This window comes from Meleagris gallopavo, chromosome 12 (genome assembly GCF_000146605.3).
Source record: "Meleagris gallopavo isolate NT-WF06-2002-E0010 breed Aviagen turkey brand Nicholas breeding stock chromosome 12, Turkey_5.1, whole genome shotgun sequence".
NCBI lineage: Eukaryota > Metazoa > Chordata > Aves > Galliformes > Phasianidae > Meleagris > Meleagris gallopavo.
In genome coordinates this window covers 5,828,050-5,844,674 of record NC_015022.2, presented here as the reverse complement: position 1 = coordinate 5,844,674, position 16,625 = coordinate 5,828,050, and the positions used below count along the sequence as shown (strand labels likewise).

The window sequence follows — 16,625 nt, the reverse complement described above, 5'->3', positions numbered from 1 at the left end:
GTAATGGCCTGAAACTAGAATGTAGGAAATTCCATACAAACATGCAGAAGAATCTTTACCCTACAGATGGAGCACTGGAACACGTTGTCCAGAGAGGCTGTAGAGTCTCCTCCTACGGAGATATTCAAGACTCATCTGGATGCCTACCTGTGCGACCTATTGTGGAGAATCCACTTTGACAGGGAGGTTGGACTCAACATACTGAAGACCCTTTCAACCTCTGCAATTTTGTGATTCTGTGTGGAACTACTGAATGAAAACACCTTTTTCATCTCTATCTTCATTCCAAATCAAGAATGGACATTTCTGTCAGACACAATAAGCAGCACGTTTTGGTCAAACAAGTAACTGCACTCAATACAAAGCTCAAAAGAGAAAAAAGGGCAGGGATTTTACTGATTGCCCACTAGATAGAAGGATTCAAGTAATTTTCACCAAAAGTCAAAGAAAGGAGATGCTTTCAGTATCAAACATATTCTTCCACTTCTAAGCTTAAGGCTATAATAAAATAAGTAAAAAGACAAAGTTATTTGTCTGATACAGCCTCTCAGATGTTTTAAACATAGGAGCCATTTGACTCCCTTTCCATCAAGCTGGAATTAGGCACATAGACTGGACCCCAAAACATCTCTGGTTTCTTTGTCTACAGTACAACCATTTCAGACTCAACTGCTTTGGCCAGTGAGTCAAAACATTTAAAACTACTTTCAGACAGCTAAAAATGACAAAACTAAGCTAAGGCCCTTTGACCCCATTCCCTGGGTGGCACATATACGCTTAACATGATCGTCAGTAAGTTAAAACAAGCAATTTAACATACCAAGAACTTTTTAAGGCTTTTGCCAAAAACTTTGATGAAGTCTCTGGTCAACTGACTACAACAGTTGGCTTACTAACCAAAATACTAAGAAATGTCTGTCAACAGAGGCTAGAGGTTTCTTTTTATTACTGGTTCTTGCTTTAAGAAAGCGGCAGGCATAGGAAATAGTTGTGTCCTGAAAGCTTACCTTCTAGTAAGTCTCTGGCCAGACCTGGTTCTGCCCCTGTGGACCGAACAAAGTCTGACAGGACTGCATCCATATCAAGAGTCATGTGATCATTCAGAGATGCTGCCAGACATGAGGCAGCAGCAGGACTCGCCGATTGGCTAGAAGGCATCCATCTGCCAGGGAGAAAAAGAAACAAAGTTATGGAACATACTCCAAAATGATGGAAATGTTATTTTTCCTCTCTTCATCAAACAATGCTAATAGAAATGCTATACAAGTTATGATATTTAAAAGTATTTATCATTCACCTCTGCCTTAGACTAGAAGCTTTTGGTCACTCACATTTTCTTCCTAGTTCTCTTTTTTTATTATCATTATTTTTTAACATTTCATATTTTTAATTGATTTTTCTTATCTGCAGCTTCTTAGTAATTCCACCGCTTGAAGAATCAAACTAAATGTATGCACTGTTCATTCAAAACACAACGACTGTATCATTGTCTGTATGGATAGAAATTCTCATACACTGAAGTTTAGCAAATATTTAAATGTCTGACTAGCTTCCAGCTCTTTTGCTTTACTAACGCTAACACACGTAGGACAGAGTTCAGTATTTGTTCTTTTATTTACTCTCTCTACCACTTCCGTAACTTATTGTTTCCCCATTACAATGTCAGGCTTAGATGAACTTCACTAACTAACTTCCTAGATTTGTGACTAACACAGTGTCAGTAACACATCTATGTCCCAGCCATAGCTAAGAAGTGCTTACACAGCACCAAGGCCATCTCTGTTTCTCTCCTCGCCCATCCAGAGGCTGGGAGGGAACAGAAGTATGACAGCTGACCCCAGCACACCAAAGGGACGTTCCATACCATGTAAATGTCATGCACACTAATAAAACTGGAAGAGAATCTTTCTAAAGTAGCTGTTGCTTGGAGACTGGTTAGGCATCAGTCTGCTTGTGGGAGGTGGTGACTGATTGTCTTTGCATCACTTGCTTTCCCCCCACCTCCTCCATCCTTCATTTTAATTAAACTGCCGCTATCTTGATCCATGACTTTTTCCTCCTTTTTGCTCTTCCAGTTTTCTCCCCCCTCTCTCTCTGTAATGCTAGGGGGACAGTGACTGAGCAGCTGGTGGGTGCTTAGCTGCTGGATAGGATTAGCAAACTCAGGGCTTGTTAAGGACAGCAAACAGCAACAGCGCAAAGCAAAGTTGTTTTCTTTGCATGGGAGAATAATCAAGCAAAATTGGCCTAACGTCTAATTTGATATTTGACCCTTGTTTTGCTCCCATTCTCCAGAAATGATCTCGTTAAGACAATTAATAATTTTCTTTCCCCTCCCCCTCCTCCTCTCCTTTCCCTCACTTTGTGAGGAAATGAAGAATGACAACTCCCTCCTCTCCTCTAGGATAGATGCCTCCTGCCTTGCTGAAACAGCCCTTCAGTGTCTCAGATATAGACGTGTAACCAGAATGCTCATATGATGCAGAAAGACTGCAGGTGCCATCCAGGTAGAGGGAATTACCACCCTCTTCTCTGACACTGGGGTACTGAGACCTAATCAGGAAAGACAAACTCATTAGCAGCTCAGATCCATCCCTACGGGCTAGACAGCCAACAAAAGGACTAGAAAAGGGCCACAATCCACATACTCTGCATAGAGCTTCTGTTGAATATAAAGTCAAAGCATCCTCTGAAAGAAGACTTTGCAAACTACCAAGGCAAATGGACTGGAGTTAAGAATGGTATCCAGTATCTGAGGCAATTAGCAGTGGTTGAAGGTGCTTTACAGCAACCTGGAGAGCAACCAGTCCTCCAAAGATATACATGAAGTTCAGCATGTGCAGTCCATGTCACAGAAGTTTGTACGGAACACACCAAGGCCATATATCAGCACCTCAGCAACAGGTGGAGGTGAGGACAGCCACCAAGGTACCAGCTAAAGACAGACTAGCCTGCTGGTCTCAGAATATGCAGCACATTCCTTTTTAAAAAGAAAAGCTTAAGTGGAAAGCATAGCATAAAGGTGCCCAATATAAACTACATAATTGTCATACACTGAGACAGTCACAGATAACTGAAGTCCCAATTAATAAACCTCAGCCAGCTGACCTCCAGGCAAACAATTCAACAGAGCACAAAGCACACTGCAGCTGAACAGAGTATCTTTCCAGCCTCCAGCATTTCTGTAGCTGACTTTCTGGTGGAAAAACCCTCTCCACAAAGCAAATGAAAAAAAAAAAAACAAACAAAAAACCAACACCTGCAACAAGAAAGCACTAAAAACTTGGACTGACTGAGGTCCAGGTGGAAGAGTTAGGAAAGGAAGGTCCTAGCTATACTTCACTCCTCTTCCTTTTTTTTTTCTGAATAAAGCAATCAGAGCACTAGTTAACACAGCCAGGTACACATAGGTCTTCACTCCTTTTAATAAGTAGTTATATCCAACTCCTGCCCTGGCTCGCCCATCTATCCAGGGCTTCCTAAAGCTGTCATCATGCAGTACCAGTTTAATCATTATCACAGACTTTTTTCCACTTCACAGCAGGATTTCTCATCCCAAGGCCAAGTGGCTCAGTTTTAGCAGCCTACTGCCAGCTGTGAACACCAGCATGGCACTGAGGCAGCCCTGCACAGCCATGCCCAGGTGCCAGCAGCAGAACTCCATGAGGAGATGGCGTTGCAGACACGGCCTGTGGGGCTGGTTCCAGCAAGCTATGCCATGACAGCACAGGACACGGAGCCTCTCTGCAAGCAGTCTTGCTTGATATTGACTTAGAAGGTTGGCTTTGAAAGGGTGAGAGAAAAAGCTGATATTACTGTGTTTTGTATCTTTTTTTTTTTTCCCTTAGAGAAGTCAAACCCAGCCTTCAACATAATGTTTATAAAATAAGAGAAATTTAAGCTGGCACCTTGAGAATAGCTAGTAAGATAGCTGGCATCCAAAATAGTTATGCTAAAGGTATTCCCCTGCTCATTGCAGGCGAGTTGGTTTAGATGACCCCTAAAGGTCCCTTCCAACTCAATCCTACAATTCTACTACCTCCTTATTCTAGCCTGCCTACACTGTCGCAGAAACAGTGCAAAGCAAAGTCAACTGGATCAAGTTTAATGCATAACTTAAGCACAAGTGCAGATCTTACTCCCATTCTATTTGCCACTGGTCAACATCTACCTTTAAATATGAATTAGATCATTCCAATTAACTTCTCACAGGCTCAGATGCCCCTTTGCCAAGTGTAAGGATGAAGACCGACATTTCCTACTGGGAACAGATGATATGGGCTGGCTCTTGCTTGTACCACAGCCACAGAGTTATAAAACTGGAGAATAATAAATAAATAAATAAACAAAATAATAATAATAAAAAAGGAAGCAGTTGATTTCCCTGTTACCTAAAGGAACTAATGTCCTTTCCTAAGGATCACCATGGGCCAGGAAACATTTCTAATAGTTAACAATAAGAAGAGGTGGGGTAAAAAAAGGAAACTTGGAAGTATTGAAATGGCTACTTAAAAAGGAATGCTAGCACTTTAGAGAAGAGTACTACCTTAGTCAATCACGGTCAGAGTCAACATGTAAGCTCTGTAGCAACTGAAACCTTTTTCTCTGTTTAAATAAAAATTGAGGATGATAATGCTGCTATTGTTTGACACATTCTCATACACAGATCCGCTCTATTAAACAGAACCTAACATCCATACGAAAAGACCATAAGAAACCAGATCCAAGAGATTTCTTCAGTGACTAGGAGTATGAGACGAATCTTAACCAGCAGGAAGGAAACATATGGACCAAGCTAGAAGAACTTGCTGCGGGTGAATGATACAAAACATTAGCAAATTTCAGATTCTAATACTGAGTGACTCAGTAGTATTGAGTCTATCACTAGTGATTTAAAATGCACCAGCTGGGCAATCAAGTGCAGTCATTATGTCTGTGTGCTAGACTGCTCATAAATTTTGAAAACTTAAGTGCCTATCAGTCTGAAGAAGTCAGTTCATGAGTTGTCTCAGTATCAGCATTATTTCAGTATTTTTCACTTTACTATTGAACAGATATCCTTTTAACAGCTAAAGACAGGACTGATCTCTGCATTTATGACATCAGCAAACACCCCAGAACTGCCTTATGATTACACGACCATCGGAACCCACTCAGTAACCACATCAGCAGAACCATGTTATTTTTAATCCATTCCAGCAAAGGTTAAATAATCTTTTCTATGGACTTCTACAGAAGATCTTTTCTATAAACTAAGTTCTTTCTGGTTCTCTGGCTACATGTAGAAAACTGGTTATCCCCGCATACTGACAGCTGATGAAAACATGTAAAAGCTAAAGATGGCACTTGCTGCTTTCCTGAGAAACAATATAAATTGAAATAGTATCCAGATTCTGTTATAAAACAAATAGTAGCTTTACAGCTAAAAAACAAGTGACTTATGCTGATTGCTAAGACAGTATCAAACCAGATCTCTCAAATCCATGACAGCATGACGAATGCTCTAGTTGAATGCATCTTCTGTGCTTGTGCACTATGCTACACATGTCTCTAGGATTCGAGTCCTCCAGAAGTGCTTAGAACACCTGCACAAAAGCATCTATGCTACTTAGATTTTCCTGGTACTCATCAGACCTGAATTTACAAAACAGCCTGAATTAGTGGTGTTTATTCAGACAGAACTGCCTAAAAAATGGAAGGGTTCATACAGCCACATGTTCATGAACGTTAAAATTGAAAGACAACTAAGAACAAACCCATCATTGATTACTTGAAGTAACCACTGCTTCATCATTAAGGACTACTTAAAGATGAAATCAGACATGCAGAGATGCATTGACTGGAGCTGGTCTCTGCTCAGTTTCCTGGAAAATTCCGAATTTCATTTGTGCCGAATTAAGCACATCCGAAGCTGTAAGAGACAACTAAAACCCCTGCTATACAAGCAACTGAGTAATGGCCTGCAGAAACTCTTTTCTCATACACTGGCCAAGCCTGAAAAAGTCTCTGAAGTATTACAAACTGGAGGTGGTACTACTAAGCCCATAAAAATTAACAGTTCTACTGAAAAAAGTCTCTAAAGACAAATTACTAGGTCTCTTACTACAGCAATACTTTGTTGCTAGAGCTAACTATATAAACCATTTCACTTTTTTATTTCATTCAGCAGACTATTTCTAGTCATAATTATCACAGACGGCAGGTGGTCTAGCTATTCCTTCAGCTACCACTCAATGAGAATAAAAACCTCTACAAAAGTCGGAACAATGCATGCTCTACACTCTGAAAACAAAGATCCTCCCTTAATAATTTTGAAGTAGCCCAGATGGGGATTTATTGGTTGTTTTTTTTTCTCTTTCTTTTTTTAACCTCAGAAAGAACTGTTTTCTTACCTCTCTCAGATTTAGAGAGGTATCGAGACAAAAAGCAATAACAAAGAAAAACCCCACAAAATAGCATTTAGAAAATTATACTCTTTGCCATAAAACTGCTATTAGCTGTAAAAACATATCCAGATGGACTTGGGAAAAGATTGCAAAGGAAGAAGAGAAGATAAATTGTAAGGAAGAAGGCAGTCAGTAATTCACTACAAACAGGGAGCTCAGAACCCGGCTGGCTACCAGGCTCACTGTTCTCACCAGAAGAATGCAAGCTCTCCTCACATTAAGATCACGACTATCACCTTCACTTCTGGTGCCTGGCTAACATAACCTACCCTCGTACGTATCACATGCACCTGGAGCAGATCCGACACACTCTTCCATATTACACCCACTGAAAATAACACCTCCTGTTCCATTATGTTGGTCCATGATGTCAGAGGTGAACATTGCTGGTGTGGCAGCTACCAATACTCTGCTACATTCTGTTGCCATGGGATAGATGGCAGCAGAGGGCAGTCTGACAGAATGACATCTGACATGGAAGAGAAGATAAACCATAGGAGTGGAAATGAATTCCTGTTTAAAAAATGGCACCCAGTGACATTCATTGATGCTCGCTGAACGTTTATGGAGCCCAACCAGTGGATGTGAGCACACTGAGACGGTGAGCAGTGCATTTCTGCAGTGGTGGCAGCAGGTCACCTCCACTGGTGCAGATTTTTACAAGCGTGGCATGAGGGCTTATGTTCACCACTGCCAGAAGTGCATAGCTAATGATGGTAACTATGCTGAAAAAATAGTGTTCTGTAGCTGAGAATTTTCTCTATCAAATAGAGTTATTGTGTTCTCTGTACCTATCGTAGTTTCTTTAAAAATAAATAGGAGGCAACCTATCTACTTGCTGTTTCTCTTTCAAATGTGTCACACACACGATATATGAACAGCACGTCGTACTGAATGCAGACAAAAACTATTTGATCCTCAAAGCACAAGTGATACCTCTTGCTTCACTCACTCTGTACTCAAAATTTCTTCCCTAAATAATTTCATATTCATTCAGCACAAATACAAGAGGCAATGAAAGGGAATAATCTGTTGTTAGATAATTGTTGTAAGAAAAGCATTTTAAAAAGCTTTAAAGAAGAAATACCAGTTGATTCTAAATATTGAAATGGGTGAAAGGATCTGAAGTTGAATTAACAATATTTGATCTGTTTTTCCCCCTTAGTACCTCTCTCTTAAAACTGAGCTGTTCTCAAACATAAACAGCCTTCATCTGAATTTAACTTTCGCTTCTTCAAAATCAAAGGGCAAAATCAAACAACCTAAAAATACTTTTTCCTCCAAAATTGGTGGAAAGCCAGTACGTTGAAACAAATCCCAAGCCTAAGGCATCACACAATTTCCTGTGAAAACACAAGCAAGGAAGTGAAAGGAAAACAGCTCTGAAATGGACAAACCTTTGGAAAGGCAAACACTAAACGGCAACTAAACCTTCAAAGGAAAAAAAAAGCATCTCCAACAACATGACAACAAATCTCCAGTAGGCCAGGGGAAAGTCATTCACTGATAACATGAAGCCCACTCTGTCCTCTCTCCCATGGCTTTATAAATACCCATTAGCATTACTCACTCTTCTCAGCTGGTCTAGCTACACAGAAAGTGCAGACACGTTTGTTGCATGGTAGTTATGGCAGAAGGACCCTATTTGTGCAGAGCTCCAGACTTGGAAAGTATTTTTTTCTGACATGACATATTTGATGAAGAATGTAATAATTCTACTATATTGATAAGAGCATTAAATTGAACCAATGCACCAAATAAATTGTTATTAGTGAAACATATAAATTCTTCGGATTGAGGCAGTGCAAGTTTTCATTCTTTTCTGCATGTAAAATGTATTTACTTACACTTTCACAGGCTTAAAGTTTCTGGCTTACTGAAAAAAATGTGGTTATTACATTTCTAAAGTTGTTCCAGTTTTCATTAGATCACATTCTGCCAAATATCCATATACAACATAAACTTATTAAGCAAAAAACTGTAATTAATCCAATCCATTAGAGTTTTGTCTAGAAGCAGAATATCATCTTAAGACAGTTAACGTAGGAACTCAGCTCTTCAGACCGTCTGGAAGGAACAGCACGTATACATAAGAATAGTTAATTGTCAAGAGTATTTGTCAATCAAGTAAAAAGGATTTAAATATTAACATGTAGGACTGGTTTGAAAATAAAAAATGCTCTGCCAAGAGTGACTGAAAAAGAATGACACTGAATTTTTAACTTTTTTTTTTTTTTTAAATAGCAATCAAAACACAATTTTTAGGTAAGAAAAATACTGTAGTTTGCCTACAGGAACAAGAGCTCACTCCAAACATGAAACTTCACTCTACCCTTTATTTGGACTAATTTCAATATCGTTTAATACACCATGACCTTATTTCAATGAACTTTTGCAGCTTAACATTTCTATCATACTTTGTTTCTGCATCCCCTGAATAGCCAGGGACGTGAATTTCTGCATGCTCACCTGTGTGCACGCATGTATATATACACATATACACACTGTTATATATATACATAAATATATATATTTAATAATAATAATAAGTATAGATGTACTCTTCAGCACAGATATAATCAGGTCTGCATCCAAGATACAGTTTTAAAAAAATAAAAATCAGAGAGTCATACTAGCTAGATGAATTCATAACATCTTTACTATGATTGCGGTAATAATTTATATAAAAATTAGTACATGACTACAGAGCTAAAATTGTAAACCACACTGCCACAATGTGAAGTAAGCACAGCAACTGCAAATAAGTGAAGGTGTTTACAGCCAACATAATAAGTAATGCTGCTCTCTGTATCTACAAACAGTACTGTCTTTAAAAGGAACTCAACAAGTCAAATTTATTTTCCTGAACATACCTTATTTCATTTCCTGTCAACTACATGGCTATTAATTTTTTGCAAGATATTACGAATGAATGTGTTCTACATGGCAAGGAATAACTGCTAGAACGTTAGACTGAATTCTAATAGAAATGTTAGTTCAGGAAACCAAGCACTGAAGAAAAATGCAGAACTTCTAAAGAGTTAGGGAAACATTACGTAACGATCAAATTTCAATATTTTACAGAACTGTAACAATATGGTGTAAACTGACCATGTAGATTCAGTCACATTCATTTAAACCACATCTATACAAATCACTGTAGTTAAGTTGCAAAAAATAAAAAAATTACAAAAAAAGAAACCCACACCAGAACAACCACAGAACCATGTGCTTTACTTTAAGCACATGCTGAAATCCTATCCAGATCAGAGGTTATCCGTATCTGCTGCTTTGGGCCAACTGCTACTGACTACTGACTGAATCACCTGCCTTCAAATTTCTGAAAGATTTTCCAAGTCCAAAGTGCCCTACCAAAGGGTTGATGGAGTTTGGGGGGGGAGGTGGTTGATCTTTATATACAGAACAAACAAGAAGTTTGGTAAAGAAATTATATTCGTTCTCCCACGGCCTTCACGACTAGCATTCAGTCCAAATTTCAACCTGGAATCTACAGCTGGGGCCCAACTAACCTACTCACTGCTACTCAGGCTGTAACCACAACTATTCAAAAACAGTGGTATTCCTTTTCTCGTGGGAGCAATACAGCTTGTGACAGGATCATTATTTTTTTCCTTCAGCTCCCTATTACTCAGCACTTTCTTTGGTCTCCTATTCAGGACACTGTTGTGAGTTAAGCAGAAGCTATTAAGATAATCTCTTACTGAAGTGATCGCACTCTAAGCATCTCTAAAAATGTTAATTTTTTTGAGTTAGTCTCACATTGGAGTGATCGCTCCTTTGGAAGTTTTTTGTTTATTTAATCCTGAAGATTTAAATTTTGGCAGTGTAAGATCTATCTTTGTTTAAATACAGTAAAAGGTAAATACCTCTGCATGAAAGCTCTTCAAAAATTCATAGCACTTTCTTTAGTTATTTCTCTACTTGATATATGTGTATATTTACAATTAATTTTAATGCTTGTAGAAAGAACAACTTATTTTTCTTGGTCCTTTGAATTTGAATAGGCCATCAATTTGATTATTATATTTAATAGATATTTGCTGTTATCTGGGATTTCAAAGAGATTTCTGTACGTCAATAACAATTCGGCAGACTGCTGCAAACCTTGTCTCATTTGCAGATGAGAATTACCTAACCAATATGCTCTGACAGTGATTACAATAGATCAATCATTGTTATTTATGGATGTTGGTTGCTCTCAAAGTAATGCCTTCTACTTACTTCCATAGAAAAACAATAGGTACAAAGAGCACAACAACACTATTTGATACAGAAAACTCTCAGCTACAAAATGCTATTTTTCAGCATAGTTGCCACCATTAGCTATGCAACAAGAAAATAACTGAGTGGAAGAGCTCAAATTTAGAGAAATTCCAAGGCAGAAGCTAGATGAAAGTGAAGTCTTTTATAATTCCACCCTGACTTATGACAACTGTGCGAAATATACTGCAATTCTCAAAATTTAAAAGGCAAAATTGTCTGAAATGTTACCCAACGGCATCTGAACTTATGTGAAGGGAGGTGTACAGATTTGTAACTCTCATTTCTTAACTTTATTTATAATCACTCAGTAAGCGAAAAGAGAAAAATAAACATGAAGTTCAGACAAAAGCCAAAGGCATCATACAGTTACTCTGAATTACACTTGCTGCTCTAAATTCTGCATTATATTTGCTAGTCCTGTGTGGGCAACCCAGACAATACAGAGCTATCAAAATGACGATACACATCTATGAGCATGGTGCCCAAATCATCCATTCCTACCTATCGTGCTTACCAAGTCTGTATTCAGGTACCTGAATCTCTGTTGAAATGCCAAAAGATCATGAAAACCTGGGGAATTTTATTTTTTTTAATCTCACATATGCTTTGCTTTACATTCACCTTAATGCGTCAAGACAGCTCGAGATTGTAAAAAAAGAGAAACAACCAGACAGAAATTCTATCAGCAGCTTCTTTCAGATCAGAAGACAGCTTTTTCCTATACCAAGTGCCTCCAGCTAGAACGACGCAGTCTCAATGCATACTGAAATACAGGCTGGCTCTGTTTAGTAACAAAAGCTCTCACGTTAAGCAATAAACAAAGCCATTTAGAAAGACATATTCCACAGCTGTCCTTCACTCAGGACCTCCCAGCTCTCCCTGCAGCAATTTCAGTGTTTCTACACAACACGTGCCCTAAGCTTTCACCCAACTTCTCCAGCAATGCCCAAACATGCAAGCTGCTGACACCACCTACCAGAAGCCTACTCCTCGCCATCAGAAATTCACATTTGGCACACTAGACATAAAGCTGCTTAAATGAAACACTGAGCCTCTCTGAACAGCACTCATAGGTCACTTCATAACCATAGTTCTGAGTAGATATTTGTTTTTATACTATAGAATTTTCAAGGACAATTAAAAGAGATCTTATCTTGTAAATATTTTTACTATAGATTTTACATTCATCCCATTCAACTCAGCTCCTCCCCAGTAGCCAGCAGTAGAAAAAACAATACCTGTTTCACTGTATACATGCATTTGTATAGAGCTTAAACATATATGCATGTGTGCATCCAAAAATTACTTATTATGTAGCACATTATTTGTATTATTATTTATGTATTCTTATAATATGATATTTCAAGTCATACAAACACCTTCATTCAGATTAGCTGCATCTCACTGTGCTCTACTACCAGAATGGCAAATCACTGTATTAACAGGCAATGCATAATGACATTATAAGGTGACATATGGTCAAAACTAGTATGAAATATGAATCACCCATTTCTTCAAAGTCTGATTAAAAAATGCTTTAATACTGGATGGATGAGATCCTGATAACACCTGTAGTTACAGTATCAAATTAAAAGGCATTAGCTGAAGTATCCAAAATGACAATAACTACCCTAACAGGAGGTAACACGCACTACACTCATCACTGAAGTGGGATAATTATAAATTACTTACAGAATGTTGAACAAGCATTATGACAAGACAGCATTTATTTATAGACCACCTTCTTTCTCAAGAATAATACAAAGTTACAGGAACAAAAGGCGAAGAAGAAAGACAAAGACTCCCATCAGATATTAATGCTAAGGTTCTGTCCACACAGTGAAACTCCGGAAAATCAGCCCAAATTAATTTAACTAGATTTGTCCAAGTCTATTAAATTCCTTTGCAAACACTATCATCTGGGAGTAAAAATGTGGTGTTAATTTGGCTCAGCTCATCTCGCCTTTGAAGTGAATTAAACTAAATCCACTGGAGGCCACTTTAATAATGAATGGAAGAGTGTACACAGAGACTTGGTGGGATCTAAACCGTCCTCTTTAAATTCCCACATTTAGTTGACTTCCATCAATTCTCCTTGGTACCTTGTGTAGATGAGTCCTGGCCTGATATATTAGACAAAGAAGTGAAAAACAGAGAATGAGGGAAGATGTGCTGAGAAGTCCTCAGTCAGCACAATAAGCCCCTGTGGGAACTATCAAAGAGAAAGGCTGTTCAATTTCAGAAATGTTATTTAAAACATTTATTACTTGCTTGTTTACTGGATTTCCTTGAAGCTAGAAGTATTGACAAAGGACTCTACTAAATTACCTTTTGAGGAGACTTAATGAAAAACTAGAGACTAGAACCTTGTATTGCAGGCTAAGATAAAAGAATGTAGGAAAGATTGAAAAGATAAGGCTGCGCTTAAAAGCTACAGCACACTCCTGCTGCAGAAACATCACAGAAAGCTAAAGATGCTCAATATCTTAAAATACCTGAATCCCCTTCAAATCTTCTGAAACAACTACAGTCACTGCAGCAAGGGCTCTCAGAGGTGCTTTCCTGGCGCTGCACAAGTACAGCAGCTGCCCTGTGCCAGATGAGAGCGGGGAGATAAATTCACTACTCGGGCAATGTTCCCACCTCGCTGTGCTGCAGGAACACTTTTACAACTGTCTTTTCATGGAGCTTGAGAAGGATTTCATAATACTACGGCACTATAAGTGATCTCAGAGAGAAGTATTTCATAGACAAATGAGAAGTTCATGGAAAGAGGGGTCCACAACAGAAATGAGACAACAAGCGGGAGAGAAGAACTGTCCACATCCATCCCCATCAAAATTTTTCCAGCATATACCAATTTTATTGTTATGATGTCTTTGCATTCAGGCAGGACAACAGATAAGGGCCAGAACATAAGACAGTTAGAGCATCTCCCTTATTTTATTCACACAAGTTCTCACAGTGTGCTAATTATTGTCTGGCAGAAGGCAGCGGAAAGATAAATGCAATGCCACTGATAAAAATGGAATTTCCCTAAAACAAAGCTTCATCTTAAATCAAATTCAGGTATCAATTATTCTTTTATATCAGAAAATAATAAATACCTAGGCGGTATCTTGTACTGTACTGAAAATGCAATCTGAGACCTCTTATTAAATGCACAATTTCATTAAGAAACATGTCTATTCCACTACAGTGTACCTCTACAAACTACAAGCAATTAGAATAAACTACATTTTCTTCTTATTTTGAGGTGTTTTTTTCATGTTTTTCCCCCTATATTTAAACATTTTTCATTATGCTTCTGCAAGAAAATACTGTCCTGAACATATTCCTCCAAATTTCAGCCTTCAGATAAAGAAGGTACCCTGGCAAAAGATCTAACCTTACAATTTCCTCTGTCATCCATATATTAAATACTTCACAATTACTTTGCACGCATACAATTTACCTCAGTAAGTAGAAAAGCATGATACTGAATAATTATTATTGGAGGGTTTGTTTGGTTTTTAACATAGAATCGCATTATAAGTTAACACTTAAGCCTACAGGCACCACAAAATGCACGCAGCTCAAAACCCAGCACAATGAAAAACAGAATAATCACTAGCTGTTTCTTATATTTTGAGTTATTTAGTCTCCTGTTTCTACATTGGGAATACTAAAACTGTCATAGCAACGTGAGGCTACACCTTCATTTACAACACAGATAATCTTTTAGGTTGTGTTATTCACGCATCCAGTTTGCTAAGCACTGCGGTAAATATTTAATGGGGGTAGGGAGCGAGGAACAGAAAACACAGGTATGATGCAATGGTACACAGCGATCAGGAAGCAGCTCAACCTCAAACTGCTTTACAAGTTATTTCCTCCAATACTCTCACTTAAGAGCAAACAGCTGCTGCTAAAAGCCAGACTGCCAAGATTAGTTCTCTTTTTAAGGCTGCTTGTTCTTGAGCCATAAATAGATACAAAGCAGTTTAAAGCTACCTTAAAGCAAGTTTTTCATTTCACTTACTGTGAACAGACTTTTGATAAGATTTCCTTGAGGCAAGTGTCTGATAGGCGTTATGCTGCTGGTTTTTGGTAAGGAAAATACTCCATTTTTGCCACAGTAAAAGGTATGAATAAGCAAAATTGTGTCCCCTGAGAAATCTGCAAAAAAAAAAAAAAAGATATTAATCATTGCTCTTATTCTTATTCTGCACTATTTGAATTACATCAATCACTGTCAAAAGACAGCTCTGCCTTTGACACCAACAGCTTAATAGATGCACTACTACCAATGCAGATAAATTGGTAAATGCAATAAACTGCATTAAAAAGATTACTTGAGCAGCTGTAGTATGAAATGTTTGTAAACTTATATAGGGCACTTACTGATAAAACTATGCAACCATTCCTTATTTTCTCCTACACAGACATTAGAAAAAGGTTCTGATGCTCAACTGAATGCTCGGTGCACAGGCAACACTAAGAGCTCAGTAGTTTTTTAAAATGGAGTCTCATGCATTTTCAGATCTTGAGGTACATAACTCAGCTGCTGTTTCCCAACTGTCAGTTTTGAATTCTGCATCATTACTTATACGAAGGCAATGCATATAATGGTGATTTTTCTATGTTCCCCATAAAAATACTGATTCTACCAAATGGTTCACCCCACAGCTCCAGGGACAGACAGTGGTATGAAAATTTCCCCTCCTGCAGTGTCTTAAAAAGAAATGAAGAACTGAACTTCTGAGATTGAGATAACATATAAAAAAGGCAATCTTGGAAGTTCTCATATACATATAACATAGAGAGCACACCAAGTTACTGTACTGGAGCCTGGCCAGGCACCCATGTAGTGTGATGGAATTCAGTTAAGCATATACAGCAGCTAGGTAAGCCACAGCAGAAAGGAGCTCATACAGACATATTATGCAACAAAACTGAACAGGCAGAGTTCCCCAACCCCACAACTCCCATCATCGTTTCTCTGAGAGGAAGTTCTTTGGTTACTGCATTTATTTTAGTGAAGCTAATTATAAGAATAGCATGTCTAGTTCTATTTCCCATTAAAAAAACGTCATCTGCAACATTTTTCAGAGCAACTAGAAATACAAAGGAGAAAACATAGAGATATGAAACTTGAAAGCTTGAATGATTCATTTCACATTCTGAAGATGCATAATTTAATGTAGCAAATACTTTCCGTGTGTTTCACTTGAACTACATAAGTAATTGATGATCTATGAAGAACCCATTAGTAAAACTGGAAAATGGGCATCAGATACACATGCAGAGATGGAAAGCACCTTTCCATCCATGTAAGTAGTACAGAACAGTATATCAGAAGATGTATGTATCGAAGGTGAAAGGTAAAACTGTGGCTTTGTCATTACTCATTTTTTTGCCAGGTAGTAACACAAAACGTGCAGTTCTTCTTAAAAATAAAGGCAAAAGAAGTACTGTACTATTGCAAGTCTGTGCTGTTTTCTTTGAATCTGTTTCTTCTTCATCGTAATTCATTTGCTAAGTTCTAGTGAGAGTATAGGTATATTTTCACTTCATTTTTAGTCTAGACTTTCACTTCATTTCAAATCTAGTAACATGGTTAGCATCTATTCTGAAGTTATCTAGTATTAAGAGTGGCTCTCCAACCTTTTAAAAATATATAAAATACTCTAAAGCAGCAAGAAAGTCCCTCTTTCATTTAGTTAAATCAATTCTTAGCATTAAGTTTTCTCTCCCTACGACTAAGATTCAAACACCTCTAAAGTCATAAAAGTCTTTTTAATTCTTTACTGTAACTCAGACAACCTTAGAAGTAATAATCAGGACATCCAGGTTCAACAAGGAAAACTGGAAGCTGATGCATCAAGGAAAGTGTCACAAGGAAACATGCAGAGG

General features: G+C 38.0%; 1 protein-coding gene across 6 annotated transcripts in view; it reads right to left on the bottom strand.

The window, feature by feature from the left end:
* OTUD7A (OTU deubiquitinase 7A) overlaps positions 1-14,884 on the bottom strand; it is a 49,354-nt gene extending 34,470 nt beyond the window's left edge. For 4 of the 6 annotated variants that reach the window (XM_010717295.3, XM_031555274.1, XM_031555275.1 and 1 more), the window contains exons 1-2: positions 14,752-14,884; positions 1,008-1,162 (exon numbers count right to left, since the gene is read on the bottom strand). In XM_010717295.3, the coding sequence (XP_010715597.1) occupies positions 1,008-1,158 (151 nt within the window). In that variant the 5' untranslated portion in view covers positions 1,159-1,162; positions 14,752-14,884. Of the gene's footprint in view, positions 1-1,007; positions 1,163-4,546; positions 5,094-6,715; positions 6,971-14,751 lie in introns of those variants that run through there. The other 2 variants (XM_019619419.2, XM_019619420.2) reach the window with 2 other exon arrangements.
* Between the last annotated feature and the right edge of the window lie 1,741 nt (positions 14,885-16,625).